The sequence below is a fragment of the Strix uralensis genome, chromosome 15, assembly GCF_047716275.1.
Source record: "Strix uralensis isolate ZFMK-TIS-50842 chromosome 15, bStrUra1, whole genome shotgun sequence".
NCBI lineage: Eukaryota > Metazoa > Chordata > Aves > Strigiformes > Strigidae > Strix > Strix uralensis.
In genome coordinates, this window is record NC_133986.1 from 831959 (window position 1) to 845415 (window position 13457).

Sequence of the window (13457 nt, forward strand, 5' to 3'; positions counted from 1 at the left end):
CATAGCAGCACCACAGGAATAAAAATATAATACAAAAAAATATATACGTAAAAATATATATTATGGTCATTCATGAACTTTGTCATATTCAGGAGGGGATGCTTGAATCTACAGATTTTGACTTCTCAAGAAATATTAAAAAATACATTTTTGGTGAGCTTTGTAATTTGAAGTTTGAACTTGCATAGATCATTTTACCTGATGGAACTGGAAGAGTGAGAGAGTTGCTCCGAGATGCTACTGGTGAAACTTTAGGACTAAGTGTAGGGGAAACTGCTTCATTAAAGACAAAAACAAAAAAAGAGGTAATTTTACTTTCTAGGCTTGCAGCTTCTGAATTTTAAAAATTCAGAAAAAGATTAAAACATGAATCTCATAGTCAGCCATGTATTTGTCCAGAACCTACCAAGTCATTTTAATTGCCAAGTTGTACTTGGCAATAGCAACTTAGAGTAGGTTTTCTCTTGTATACCTGCCATAAACTAATACAATTCTGTTGATACACAGAATCCTTATTCTCCTCAGTTTTCTGATACTGTAAGCACTGCAGAGAAGTAGAGACAAGAGAAGGATTCACAAGGAATGCAGAAAAAAAGAAGGAAAATTTAATTTTAAAAAGTATAGTAGGTTTTTTTCCTCCAGAAAGCGTCAAGCCAATTTTCAGACAGAACTTTATTCTGAATTGGCATTTCAAAGCTAAATAAAATGCCTACTTCATGATAAAATGGCATTTTGTCTTAGTTTTCAAACACTTCATATGAGGGGGAAAAAATAATTTCAATTGACATTCTAGAACAAAACCTTTTATTCTGCTGTTTTTAAAGGAGGATCTGGTCCATTTAGCTTAGTTTATGACTATGTTCAAAATAAAAGTCTGTGTAATTATGTCTGGGGAGAATGTTTTTTCAGTAGAATGAATCTTGCCATTAAAATTTTATTTTATGTACAACAGGAACTTTAGGGAAAAAATATTCACAAACAGAAATTTGTGACCGTTTTTTAGATTTCAACAGACATACTTCATGCTTTACTGTTACAGTGTTTGCAGTGGGTCAAATTAACCTTCAAATTAATGAAGTGTATGTATACAGTAGCAATGTATGCATTACAGTAGATGCTTGTTTGTGTCTTTGCAGATCTTTGAAATTGAATATAAAATCTTGTTTTCAGAATCTGCACCTACCTGTGGGTGACTCTGGAAGGCTGCTTCTTGACTTTCTGCCTCTGCGCATTAGAAACCTCTCACTTACTTTCTTTGCTTCTTCTAGTAATTCAAGGTTCTTCTTTTTGTCTTCCTCTGATATTTTGACATCTGGCAGCTGATCATTTACCAGATCAATCACATGACCACTGTTGTCTGGGTAGAAAATGTCAGAATTAGAGCTGTACGTCATATTTCCAGATATGTTGTGGCATTTCAGAGTAACAAGTACAAAACGTATCTATAAATTTAGCTGTGAGCTTGCATTTCACAAACATTGTCTGCTCATTTCTAATGTTGCTATATGCTCAAGTTTAGAGCAAGTCCTCAAAAACATAAGATAAACCACTAAGATTAAGTAACTATGATAAAAGATGCTCTGATATGTGAAACTGGCTTTTCCAGCTGTGTTCCCCGTACAGTTTTTCTAATTTATCAGTAAAAGTAGAATTAGATCCATCTGAACTAGCACTCATGCCATTTCTGTTGTAGATTCAGTTTTTCCATGGATTTTGTATGTCCAGTTTTTCAAGGCTAAGGTCCCACAGACTCACCTGGCAAAGATATATGCACGCTAGTTTTAACATACAGGTGATTCCATCAAATAATCTATACAGTGCAGAGTTTGGAAGTATACAGATTTTATTCTATGCAGATAGAAGTGCTTTTCCCACAAACATGGAAGCAACAGTAAAGCTGCATCTAGAAAAGCTGAATAGCTAAAGCCTGAGAATGATAAAGCTATTTCAAAAAGCCAATCAAGCTCTACCATGTGGTGGACCTGCAAGAATTTCCCAAAGGGACTGCAAATTCCATTAGAATATCCCATGGTCAAAGACGGCATTGTTAGAGATTGCTTTTTCTCATGCCTGCTTATGTTCATATGTGACCCAGGAGAATGCATGGACCACAAGCTGCAAGCCACTGCCTTACACTTAGACCTTTAGATTAATGCAGTTTTCTAAACAATTTTTAATTAGTTGTAGAAAGAACCCATTGATCCCTGGCTTCCAAATTGGTCAAAACCACCAAACTTTGAGCACAATTTTTACAATTCTCCAAGCTATGATTAAGAATGTAGCCTGTTGTCAGAAAAGTCCTTTCTGTGTGAATTGGTACAAATGGCTTCTATAAGCATCTAGGCTTGTATAGAGAAACAGTTACCTGAAAACAACAGGCCAAAGAAAGGAAACATATTCTGACAAGGTAGTGAGTGCAAGTTTTTCATGGGTTGATAAACTCTACAGACAAGGAAGCTTGTTGGATCTGCAAGAACTGATAGACAGATCACCAAGAGTCTGCTCAATCTGTACAAGGCCACTGGCACACACTCGCATCAACAACATACTGCAAGTCAGATATTTATTCTCTGGTAACTACGAGAAAATTTGTGACTGTGGGTGAACTAACTATACGAAGGAATAAGTGACTGTGTTGTGTGAAGAGTTATCTGGCATTAATAACAACTTGATCACATCAACAACAGCTTAGTGAATCAAATGTGTCCTAAGAAATATCAGCTATGACTGTCTTTCTCCCCAGCTTGATGCCTCTATGAGGGAAGAGGGAATTTATAACATTGTTTTGCAATAAGAACAACTTGTTAAAGAACAGCTTGGGTGAGCGGGAACAAAGTCATCAGGTAATATGTAAAAAATATTTTCAAATTTGACAAGAGCCATTACAGAACAGTCTTTAGAAAAGCTAAGGACATAAGTAACCACCAAAAACCCAAAGGGTTTTGGTTTGTGGTTGTGGGCTTGTTTTGGGGGGGGGTTGGGGGTTTTTTAAATTTTTTTGGTGGGGAGGGGTGGTTTTGTTTTTAATTTCCATAAATTTAGTTCAATTTCAAGACTGTCAAAAAGCATGTCCACAGACTGGATATTCTTAAAATGATCTCTTTATAATGAAATATTTGTTTTGTTTTACGCTAAAATTTGTGTGTTGAAAGTTTGAGAGAAAGACCTTCCATGGCACTTTCCTTGTGCCAGCAAGAGGAGAGCTGCAAGGCATGCTAATTTCTACCTTCCTTGAGCAGACAGGTTTTCCTCACTATACTCAACATATTTGCCTTTTTATATTTGCCTTGCCTTCTGCCTCTTCACCACTTCCATTTCCCTTCCCCTTTGCTGCCATTTCCTCTTTTCCCATGAATTCCCTTTAGTTTTTCTTGCTGTGTCCCATCTCAGCACCTGCTTACCAACGACAAGCATTCAAAGAATCACTTGTTGATTATTTCAGGTCTACAAGGTTATGATTTTGTACATGTCCCAGAAATTACATTTTTTTCATTCTAGTGAGACCTCCAACAGGAGACATTTTGTAACAGGTTTAATAAGAAAATGCTTAACTTAGAAAAGCAACATCTTAGAATCATTGAGTTAATTCAGGTTGGAAAGGACTATTGGAGGTCTAGTCCAACCTGTTCAAAGCAGAATGAGTGGTGAAATCCGACCAGGTTGCGGGTCTTTCAAGACAATCTAGTCTTGAAAAACCTCTAAGGATGGAGATGCAAAACTTCTCTGGGCAGGTTGTTCTATCGTTTGACTCTATAGTGAAGTGAAAAGTTCTTCTTTATACCCACTTAGAGCTTTGATTGCTTCAAATTACGTCCATTGTCTCTTGTCCTCCTGCCATGGGCCTGGATCCATTTTCTTGATAATCTTCTCATTGGTATACAAAGGCTGTATTAGTTTTTCCCTAAAGCCATCTCTTCTCCAAGTTAAATTAGGCCAGCTCCTTCAGCCTTTCCTCACAAGGCAAGTGTTTCAGCCCCTGGACCTCCATTAGTGGCCCTCCATGGGACTCACTCCCATTTATCAACACCCTTCTTTGACTGGAGGTCCCAAAACTGGATGCAGTTTACTAGATGCAGTCTAATGAGTGCTAAGTAAAAGGAAATGAACACTTCCCTTGATCTCCGGGCTAAGCTTCTATTAGTACAGTCCACGACACTGTTAGCCCTCTTTGCTGCAAGGGCGCACTGCTGGTTCATGTTCAACTTGCTGTATACCAAGGCTTCCAGGCCTTTTTTAGCAGAGCGGCTTTCCAGCCAGCCAACCCCCAGCCCGTACCTACTGCAAGGGGTTACTCCTTCCCAGATGTAGGATTCTGAATTTGTCTTTGCTGAATTTCATAAGCTTCCTACTGGGTCATTCCTCCAGCCTGTCTAGATGTCTCTGAATTGCAGCACTGCCCTCAAGCATGTATTAATTAGTCTCCTCCAATTTGATTTTGGGATTGCCCCAACCCATGTGCAGGACCTTGCACTTGGCCTTGTTGACCTTCATGAGGTTTGCATGGGCCTACTTCTCAAGCCTGTCCAGGTCCCTCTGGATGGAACATCCCTTCCCTCCAGCGTGTTGACTGCACCACACAGCTTGGTGTTGTCGGCAAACTAGCTGAGGGTGCACTTGATCCCACTGTCCATTTAGTAAGAGACTCATTGGAAAGTGAAGAAATGAAGAAAGTCTTCCCCTGTATTGCTTGCTTTAATTTAAAATTTAATCTGATATGATAGTCAAAGTAAGTAACTTGAGACTTAAGTGACTGTTAAACTCCTTGCTAAAAAAAATTCCAGTTGTTCAAAAGTAACAAAAAAAGTATTTTACATACAACAAGAATTTTAAGTATGTATATCTCCAGCCCTCTAAAAACGTTAAGCTAAACTAATCTAACAACTTTATGAAACTAACAATATGTATATTTCCCTGGATCTGTCTCCATGCAATCCACTTATGATCACAACCCAAGATGCTAGCAGTATTCCCTGTGCATGCATGCATTACAAACAATGCACAATCAAAAAGCTGCAGTCACACAATCACAGAATCATCTCGGTTGTAAAAGACCATGAAGATCATCTAGTCCAACCATTAACCTAACATTGACAGTTCCCAACTCCACCAATCCCTCAGTGCTGGGTCAACCCTACTCTTAAACACCTCCAGGGATGGGGACTCCACCACCTCCCTGGGCAGCCCACTCCAACGCCCAACAACCCCTTCTGCAAAGAAATACTTCCTAAGAGCCAGTCCAAACCCGCCCCCCCCCGGTGCAACTCGAGGCCATTCCCTCTTGTCCTATCGCTTATTACTCAGTTAAAGAGACTCATCCCCAGTTCTCTGCAACCTTCTTTCAGGTGGTTGTAGAGCCCGATGAGGTCTCCCCTCAGCCTCCCCCTCTCCAGACTAAATGAGTCTATATTTAGGTCTTTATTGCATGTCACGTTTTCTGAGAAAAAATCCTAGCTTAAATGAATAATCACTTCTTACCAACAGAAGTCAACGAACTTGTTGGATTCCTAGTGGCACGGTTAGAATGTCTCCTATGAGGACTACGAGGCCTAGAGAGAAAAATGAACAAACAAAAATTATGGGAGTATGTCACCAAAGAAAAAACAACTTCTCCATAAAAATTTAGCATTAAAAAGAAAGCACTTTTCTTTGATTAAAAAAATAAAACCAAAAAGGTTTTATTGTAATTCATCTCCAAACAACTTGAAAATGGAGGAAGATTGCAGAAAGAAGGAAAATTACAGAAATTGCTCTCACAGAGGAGTTCTGAAATTTGCTGATAACCTCATACACTGTGAACTTTTGATGTCTCAGAAAACTACATTTCTTTCGTTCATTATCACAACGTAAAACTCATGTAAATATGGTACATCTGAAAAAAAATTTAGTCTTTTTAAATTGTTAGTGCTTCCTAAACTAAGTTTTATGACTGAAATAATTTCTTAGGCTCCCACACTGACACTCCCATATAGCAATATGGGAATTTCCTACATCGAAAACCAGATGAAAGTCTCAAATAACTGCAGAAAATTCAATGCTGATCCAGCAAATAATAATAATAATAATGTTTTTAAAGGGCTGTACGGTGATTCTGACTCTTAAATAATCTTGAAGTCTGGAGAAGTACACTTCAAAAATACAAGCAAGTTATAGTATAGATTTATGATCAATACTTTCTGATTAGTTTTTTCCCATATTTTAAGTCTAACGGCAGGTCAATAAATTAAAAATCCTGGGTCAAGAAGTATGCTTGATCAGAAGACTGAAAACAACCTTAATTCAACTAAAAATTGAATTAAAATTTGGACAGAAAGACAGTAATGTGCATTTCCATGCACAGAACATGAAGAATCCAACTGTCAGTCACCCTTGTAGTAGGTGTAAGATTGTAGCGTACACACACACACCACTATATGTCTACAAAAGATTTGATCAGGCAATTTTTTCCTCACCAGGCCATATTTTATTTGCTAGCAAAAGGATGGACTTCAAAAATCAAAGCTTTTAGTACAAATTATGCAAAACTTTAATTTGTATTTTTGTTTTAGTTTTAAATTATGCTATTCTGACAGATTAGAAAGTTCATGAAAATTTTAAGTATATCGAGTCACATTGGAAGGCTTAATATTATATGAAATTCTACTCTTTTAGTAACAATTATATTCCTATGTCCCCCCCACCCTCCTTGCCTGCATTCAAAAAAGCATCATCAAAATGCAAAGACAATATGACCAAATTACAAATAGAGATAAGCAATAATATTTTAATACAATATACATTTCAAAGCAATATTTTAGAAACACAGCTCCTGGAATTACTGCACAATTTATACATAGATTGGTAATGTATTATATAGTACCTGTTAACCAGATTTTTATCAATTTCTACATCTGGCGTAACAGCATACTCTGGAAGAACAATAGAAGGTGTACTGCATGTTGTTCCTTCAACAGTAGTGTCCTGAATGGTTTGTGACAAATATAAAAATGTAGTTAAACAGAAATTAAAAACACTAAATATTGATACTCTATGTGGAAAATAATGTGTATTGCTCAGTTTAGCTAAAAGAGAAAATGACTGAACTAAGTGAGGATTAGCTCTTATTTGATAAAACAAAGTGAATTAGAAGCCCATACTTAAACTGATAAAAAGAGATGATGGAGACCCGGAATATCTGTTTTCTTTACAAATTTTTAATGCACGCAGACTAAATTCAATAAGCATGGAACTAATGAGAAAGCTTTAAAATTATAGACAATATTATTTTTCACACAGCAAACCATACCTCTACTGAAATACACATACAACACCTAGTGAACTTATGAGCTGAATGCAAGACTGAGAAGCAGCTATGTTTAACAGGGCTAAATCAGGCACACAAAACCTCCAAACGGTATTATAGTTCACAATTAAAGCTTGAATAAATGCAGTATTAAGTGCACACATGCTATCCAAAAACACAGAAAATAATTATAAGGTTATCTTGTTAGTGTTCTACTTGGTTTTCCCTCCCATTAATTGGAAAAATATTTTTTTTAAAAATATAACTGCAATATTTAATAAAATACAATATTATTTTTAAGTGACAAAAGAAAGTGGCAGTGAATATCAATGTATGCTTGTCTTCTTAAAAAAAAAAGAGAACTTGTCCTGAAAACTTAACCTCACACCTTCTACCACAATGATGTCAATCAGCTGAAGAGAAGGAATCTGTTTCCTGTGAGATATCCCAAATGGAGGTGCATCAAGGTGGAATAAAGAACTGTGGATTTTTCATATGTAGTGAAAAAATGATTACTCCTACCCTATGTACTACATTCAGATTCACCAAAAAAAAAAAAAAATCAACCCCTCTACTGTTGAAAGGCTACATAAGCAATGTGGTGTTTAAAGTCCATGAAGATTCACATAAAATCATGCAGAGGCGGGAAAGTGTAGGCACCTGTTAGACGTTGTGATTTTTATTTTAGAGTACAACCATGAGATGAGTAGAAGACATCACAGCAGTGTGAGTATTTATAGCTGGAGGGAAAGCTTCCCAAAAGTGGCAGGCGACTGCCATCAACCAACTTGCAAAATTTAAAGAATAATTTGTAAATTCTCAAATCCTAATTGCTTCTGTTAGGCACTGGTATGTACAAGTATTTTATTTAGTTATTTGAAGTCTAAATTTTTCTTGAAACTGCATCCCAAAATTTCATAAGAAATTTTTACATCAGTTGGCATTGGAGAATAGAATAGAATAGAATAGAATAGAATAGAATAGAATAGAATAGAATAGAATAGAATAGAATAGAATAGAATAGAATAGAATAGAATAGAATAGAATAGAATAGAATAGAATAGAATAGAATAGAATAGAATAGAATAGAATAGAACAGATTTTCCGTTGGAAAGGACTTACAAGGATCACCTAGTCCAACTGCCTGATCAGTTCAGGGCTGACCAAATGCCTTTTCAACACCAACAGGCCTGGGGCACTGACCACCTCTCTAGAAGCAATGCTTCTGAATTTTCTAAAAGCTCACGCTTGCTATCCATGGCACAAAGCCAATTACATTCAAGTGTTATAAACATCATTTTGCCTTTACTGAAATAGCATTTGTTGTCAATTTTGCTTACTCCTTTTAAGACTGTTTACCTACTAGAGGTTGACACACATATAATGAATTCATAATAACATTTCTTTTAGTAATATTAATTAAATAAGCAGGTAATAAAAAGCTGTTATAAAAGCCTAATTTAGGCATTTACAGAATGATGCATGTAATAGCTCACAGTTTAAGAAGTCAACATTTTAGAACAGTGAAAATTAAATCATTTCAATTATTTGAAACAAAGGCTGTCAATGAATAATTGTTTCAGTCATCTACTGTCACGTGGAGAAATCAGCCTTGTCATAAGGTTTGTTACAGTAAACAAGTAGCAAAGAGTATAAATTGAAATGGAATTACATACATGCAGAAAACTAACAGTTACATGACTGCTAATATCTATCAGATACAATAGAACTCTTTTCAACATTTCTCCCCATGCTGCATTTTATTCTTGTTGAAATAATGTATTTTCTGATCAATTCAAAAAACTCTAGAAGCATTTTGAAAATGGTATAATATTAAAGTATATAGCATAACCCTTCCTCCTCTCAAAGGCAATAGAATACACTTTGTTTTGGACATGTGTTTTAAGATTATTGATTCTGTTGTAAATAGCTTTTTTTTTTTACTAAAATAAATACATTCCATGCAGCTCCACATTTCTATACTCATAATTCTCATATGATGTTCCTCAGCAAGTTCACATTGTCAGTGACAGGAGAGTAGGCTGGGAAACATGCCAAGAAAATAATATGAAGGTTGAAGTTTAAGAAAAATATCTGTGTAATACTGGAAATATTAGAATGTAAAAGCATGATATATTACATGATTCAAGTGCACAACTGACATTGTATGATAATAGTTTGAAAGCAATTTTTAGTAGTATTGAAAATGCTACAAAGTAACGATCTATTTTGTCTAACAGTCAATGACAAAAGTTCAGGTGACTGCCCTGCTTGTAGGGCAAAGCAGCTGAGTACACATGCACATTGTTTATACTAATCTCATGACTGTCAAAGAGCAAAAGCTTTTGAATGATGTAACATCAGCATTAAAGTCACTCAAGTCCATTTTAGGACTCTAAAAACAGCTCATTAAAAAGAAAAAAAATAAAAGAAAAAGGCTGTAGCCAAGACTAGTTCAGGTCAGGTAAAATGCATTAATCTTGGTCAGCAGCTATAGCAGTTCAGCTTCTACACAGGTGAAAATTCGTGCCTCCTATTGTCCAAACCTATTGTACATTTGTATGAGAGGGGCAGGAAGAGCTAGAGCATAAGGCACTTTGGAGGGCCAGCTGGCTTGAATCAACAGAAATCTTTATACTCTGAAGAGTACTCCGGCTGCTATATGCAGATCTTGGAAGAGAAGCTTTAACAGGAAGCTTCAGTTGTCTCACATCTGCACAAAGATGATACAGAAGTTTGCCATCACCCTCCCATTGCCTGCCTGTAACTGCCCTCTCTGTGTCAGCCTCCAGACAAGTCTGCTCTTCAGCTATTCCCAACATCTCCTAGGACCAGTGACCGCCTGCTACCAAGGTGCTGCTTCCTTTTTGTCCCAAGCCCTCCTCCTGTGAAAGTGTAGGGTAAAACTGACTCCAGCTCTCTTGCTCAGGTGGGAACTGACCCACAAAGATGATCGTGTGCTGTCTAGTCTTGCAGGGAGGCTTGTGCAGGGCTGAGAGGATGGCACATGCAGTTTGGTCTGTAACAGAAGATCCAAGAGGCTCAGGGATACTCAGGGTGGTCAGGATCTGCAGACATTCTGGCTGTTCAGCTCTACCAAGCCCTCACTAAGCATACAGAAAATGTGTTTTTAGAGGTTTTGTAATCTAGCCAAATCTGGATGGATTTGAACAGTAATGGGGAAAAAAAAAAAAAAAAATATCTCTGCTAAAAGAGCTACCCTGCCAGGATGGTCAGATGATAAAGCTTTACTGTATACCATCTGAATTCTTTAAAGCATTGGAAAAAAAAATCCTCTGCCACCTGGTTGTATTCTTAGAAATTAATTAAAATTCTGGACTGAATTTCAGAACAAATTTGGCCTGAAACAGATACTTATGTGAAAGGCCTCAGAAAAGTTATGCATCTCAGAGAGCAGTCTTTTGAGTGAGATGGGGTTTTAAATAGTCTTAATTTTAGATGTTTAAGTGAAGTGCTGAGTTTAGGGTTTAGCAAGTAAGGTAATGAAATTCAGTTGTAACTGCATCTAGTTGAAGCAGACAGGAGAACAAGTAAACATGGGACATCTTCAGAACAAAACAGATAACACGCAGTGATTCGATAAAACTACAACACAAATTTAGATAGGAATAATAAAAAAAAGAAATGCAGAAGCTTCAGTGGTGGAATAATCAGTGTATGAGAAATATTATGAACATCTGAGACAGACTTTTCCTCAGCAGTCAGAAGAGCCAGTAAAATATTGTTCGGGATACAGAGAGAAGAGAAAGCTGGAAATAGAAATAGGGAATTTTGATTTAAAAGAGGGAGAGATGGCAGCTCACAACCAACCATGAAAGTGTAGGGACATTTACAGGCCACTATAAACCTTAACATAACTGGTAAGGATGTAATTTTCTTTGCTGCAGGTATGCATTACATGTCTAGAAATTACATTTTTAATACAACCTGAAATCAGTTTTTTAAGAGTATCTGTGAAAGCATATTATAATGTTACATTATTCTGTGTGAAATAAATTAATTAAAATAAAATATGGAAATTACTAAAAATTACATCTGACTGCAGTTCTATGATTTATGGTGAGAGAAATTATTCTGTATAAAACACTTCTAAAATGTTCAATACTTACTGTAACAAGACAGCACACAAACTAAGTTCAACTGCATACTCTTTATTCAGACATTTCAAACAAGGGGCTAAAGTTCTCTGAACTAGGCTAACTGTCCTCACACCTGTGTTAATGGGAATTTCACATCTACTTCCTTCAGGAACACAGAGCTAATGAATACTTCAATGAATGTTGTCTCGAGTTAGTCAGAATGGTGAATATAGGCTACTGTAAAAAAAATACTACAATGGAAAGCCATATTTGTTTTCTCAAAATGAATTTGAGAAATATAACCCAGGTCTTCCCATCATGTAAAAGATACTTGAAGCAAACACGAAACTACATGTGATGTAAGGTTCATTTTCTTTTTCTCAGAACTATTTGGTGAATGCGTGTGCATTTGTGTATGCAGGGAAAAGATGGGAAAGCATCTCCTGAAACAGAATGAGGAAACTGTCAGGCCCCAGACAGCACTGTAGGTTAGATGAGATTCCAGACTTGGAAAGTTTTGTCCAGTAGCAGAAAACAAGTGCACTCGTTTATTCCTTCTGATGCCCTCTCCTTGGTTCCAAGTCCTTATCTCACAATGATAAGCTATTTTACTTATTACATAGTCATGCTGTAGAACTTGGACTGCAGCAAGACCCAAGAGTGATAACAGGTATGAACAAGATCAAACTCTCACAACATTGGCTAGTTGCAATCCTTAACTTAAGTAGGCTCACCAGCAGTGTGTTGATTAAATTCCTTCCAGTGTTATTTTGTGCCTAAAAATAACAATTTATCTAAAACAAAGAATTTTGCACAGTTAACTGATTCATGAACTATCACATTATCACAGTTCATTTAAGGTCTACTTCTCAAAGGCCTATATAATGTATTAAAAAATTTATTATTTTTTTTTTTTTTAGATTAGGTGGTCGGAAATTTTACTTTCTTCCATTTGACAAGCATGTTCAGGATTAAATTCATTGATATCTGCTAGTTCATCTTTTTTTTTTCTCTTTGGGTATGTTTTACCCATCAACTCTTTTGTACTAAAATACTCTCCATATGGGTCAGTTAAAAAAAAAAAAAAATCTTCTTGACCCAATATATGTTCTCAGCTAACAGTCTGATGAACTTGCATCCATCTGGGGTGTTTATCTTAAGCCAGGAAACTAACACTCAGCACAATGTGCAGTTTAGATGGAATGCATGACAAATCAGCGTAGGGCTCACTGCTGACAAAGTTTTCCAACTATGTTAAAGTAGCGGATGTTTTCACCTAAAGTGTAGAATACAGTGTCCTCAAATCCAATGACAGTGATACATTTTTAATTGAGGATGTGCCAGATTATAAATCCTTTCTTTACACCAGTTTGCATAAAACAGGATGACTGGATAACCTATGATTTTGTAATCACAGTAAGGTTCTTTATTTCAGCTAAGCTAACAATTCAGAAAAAAACCCACTTTATTAGAACATAAAATTACTTTTTATCAGTGGTATAAATTATTCAAAAGGAAGAAGTATAATCTCTTAATGATTTTTTAAATTTACCTGCAAATAAAACATGTAAAAACATGTAGATGCCACAAATCTGAGTAGTAAAATTATGAATATGTCTGGGGAGCACCCACCTGCTCTCTGTATAGTTCCAGTATATGTTCACCTACTGCTGTGGCAAATAAAGCACTGAGAAAGGCTACAAACCAAAAAAAACAGATTTCCATCTTTCACACTCATATGAATTGCATAGCATCCTCTGTATCTGTAAAGGCTGTAAAACACTAGATGTTTCAAGACTATTATGAAGTATAAGCCTAAGTTCTTTTCTCAAAGGTTGAAGTTTTCTGTAATAACATCACAAAGGACATTTTTGGATGGCTTTGATATAAATGGTTCAGAACAGACAGACATATAAGCCTCCAGATCAAATTGATAAACAAGTCCTTGAGCAATTTCAGTTCTCATTGCATAGTCTATAAAATATTTGAAGAATTCTAAGAATATCAACTGAAAGATCATTCATAGCTTCATCAATTAATCAAAACACACTAATACATAGCAACAATTAGATTTTATT

General features: G+C 36.1%; 1 protein-coding gene across 5 annotated transcripts in view; it reads right to left on the reverse strand.

Annotated features, from left to right (window-relative positions):
• IRAG1 (inositol 1,4,5-triphosphate receptor associated 1) overlaps positions 1-13457 on the reverse strand; it is a 116660-nt gene that overhangs the window by 28020 nt on the left and 75183 nt on the right. For all 5 annotated transcript variants that reach the window (XM_074884754.1, XM_074884755.1, XM_074884753.1 and 2 more), the window contains 4 exons: positions 6857-6957; positions 5476-5546; positions 1184-1357; positions 199-276 (listed from right to left, as the gene is read on the reverse strand). In XM_074884754.1, coding sequence (XP_074740855.1) covers positions 199-276; positions 1184-1357; positions 5476-5546; positions 6857-6957 — 424 coding nt within the window. The remainder of the gene's footprint in view (positions 1-198; positions 277-1183; positions 1358-5475; positions 5547-6856; positions 6958-13457) is intronic.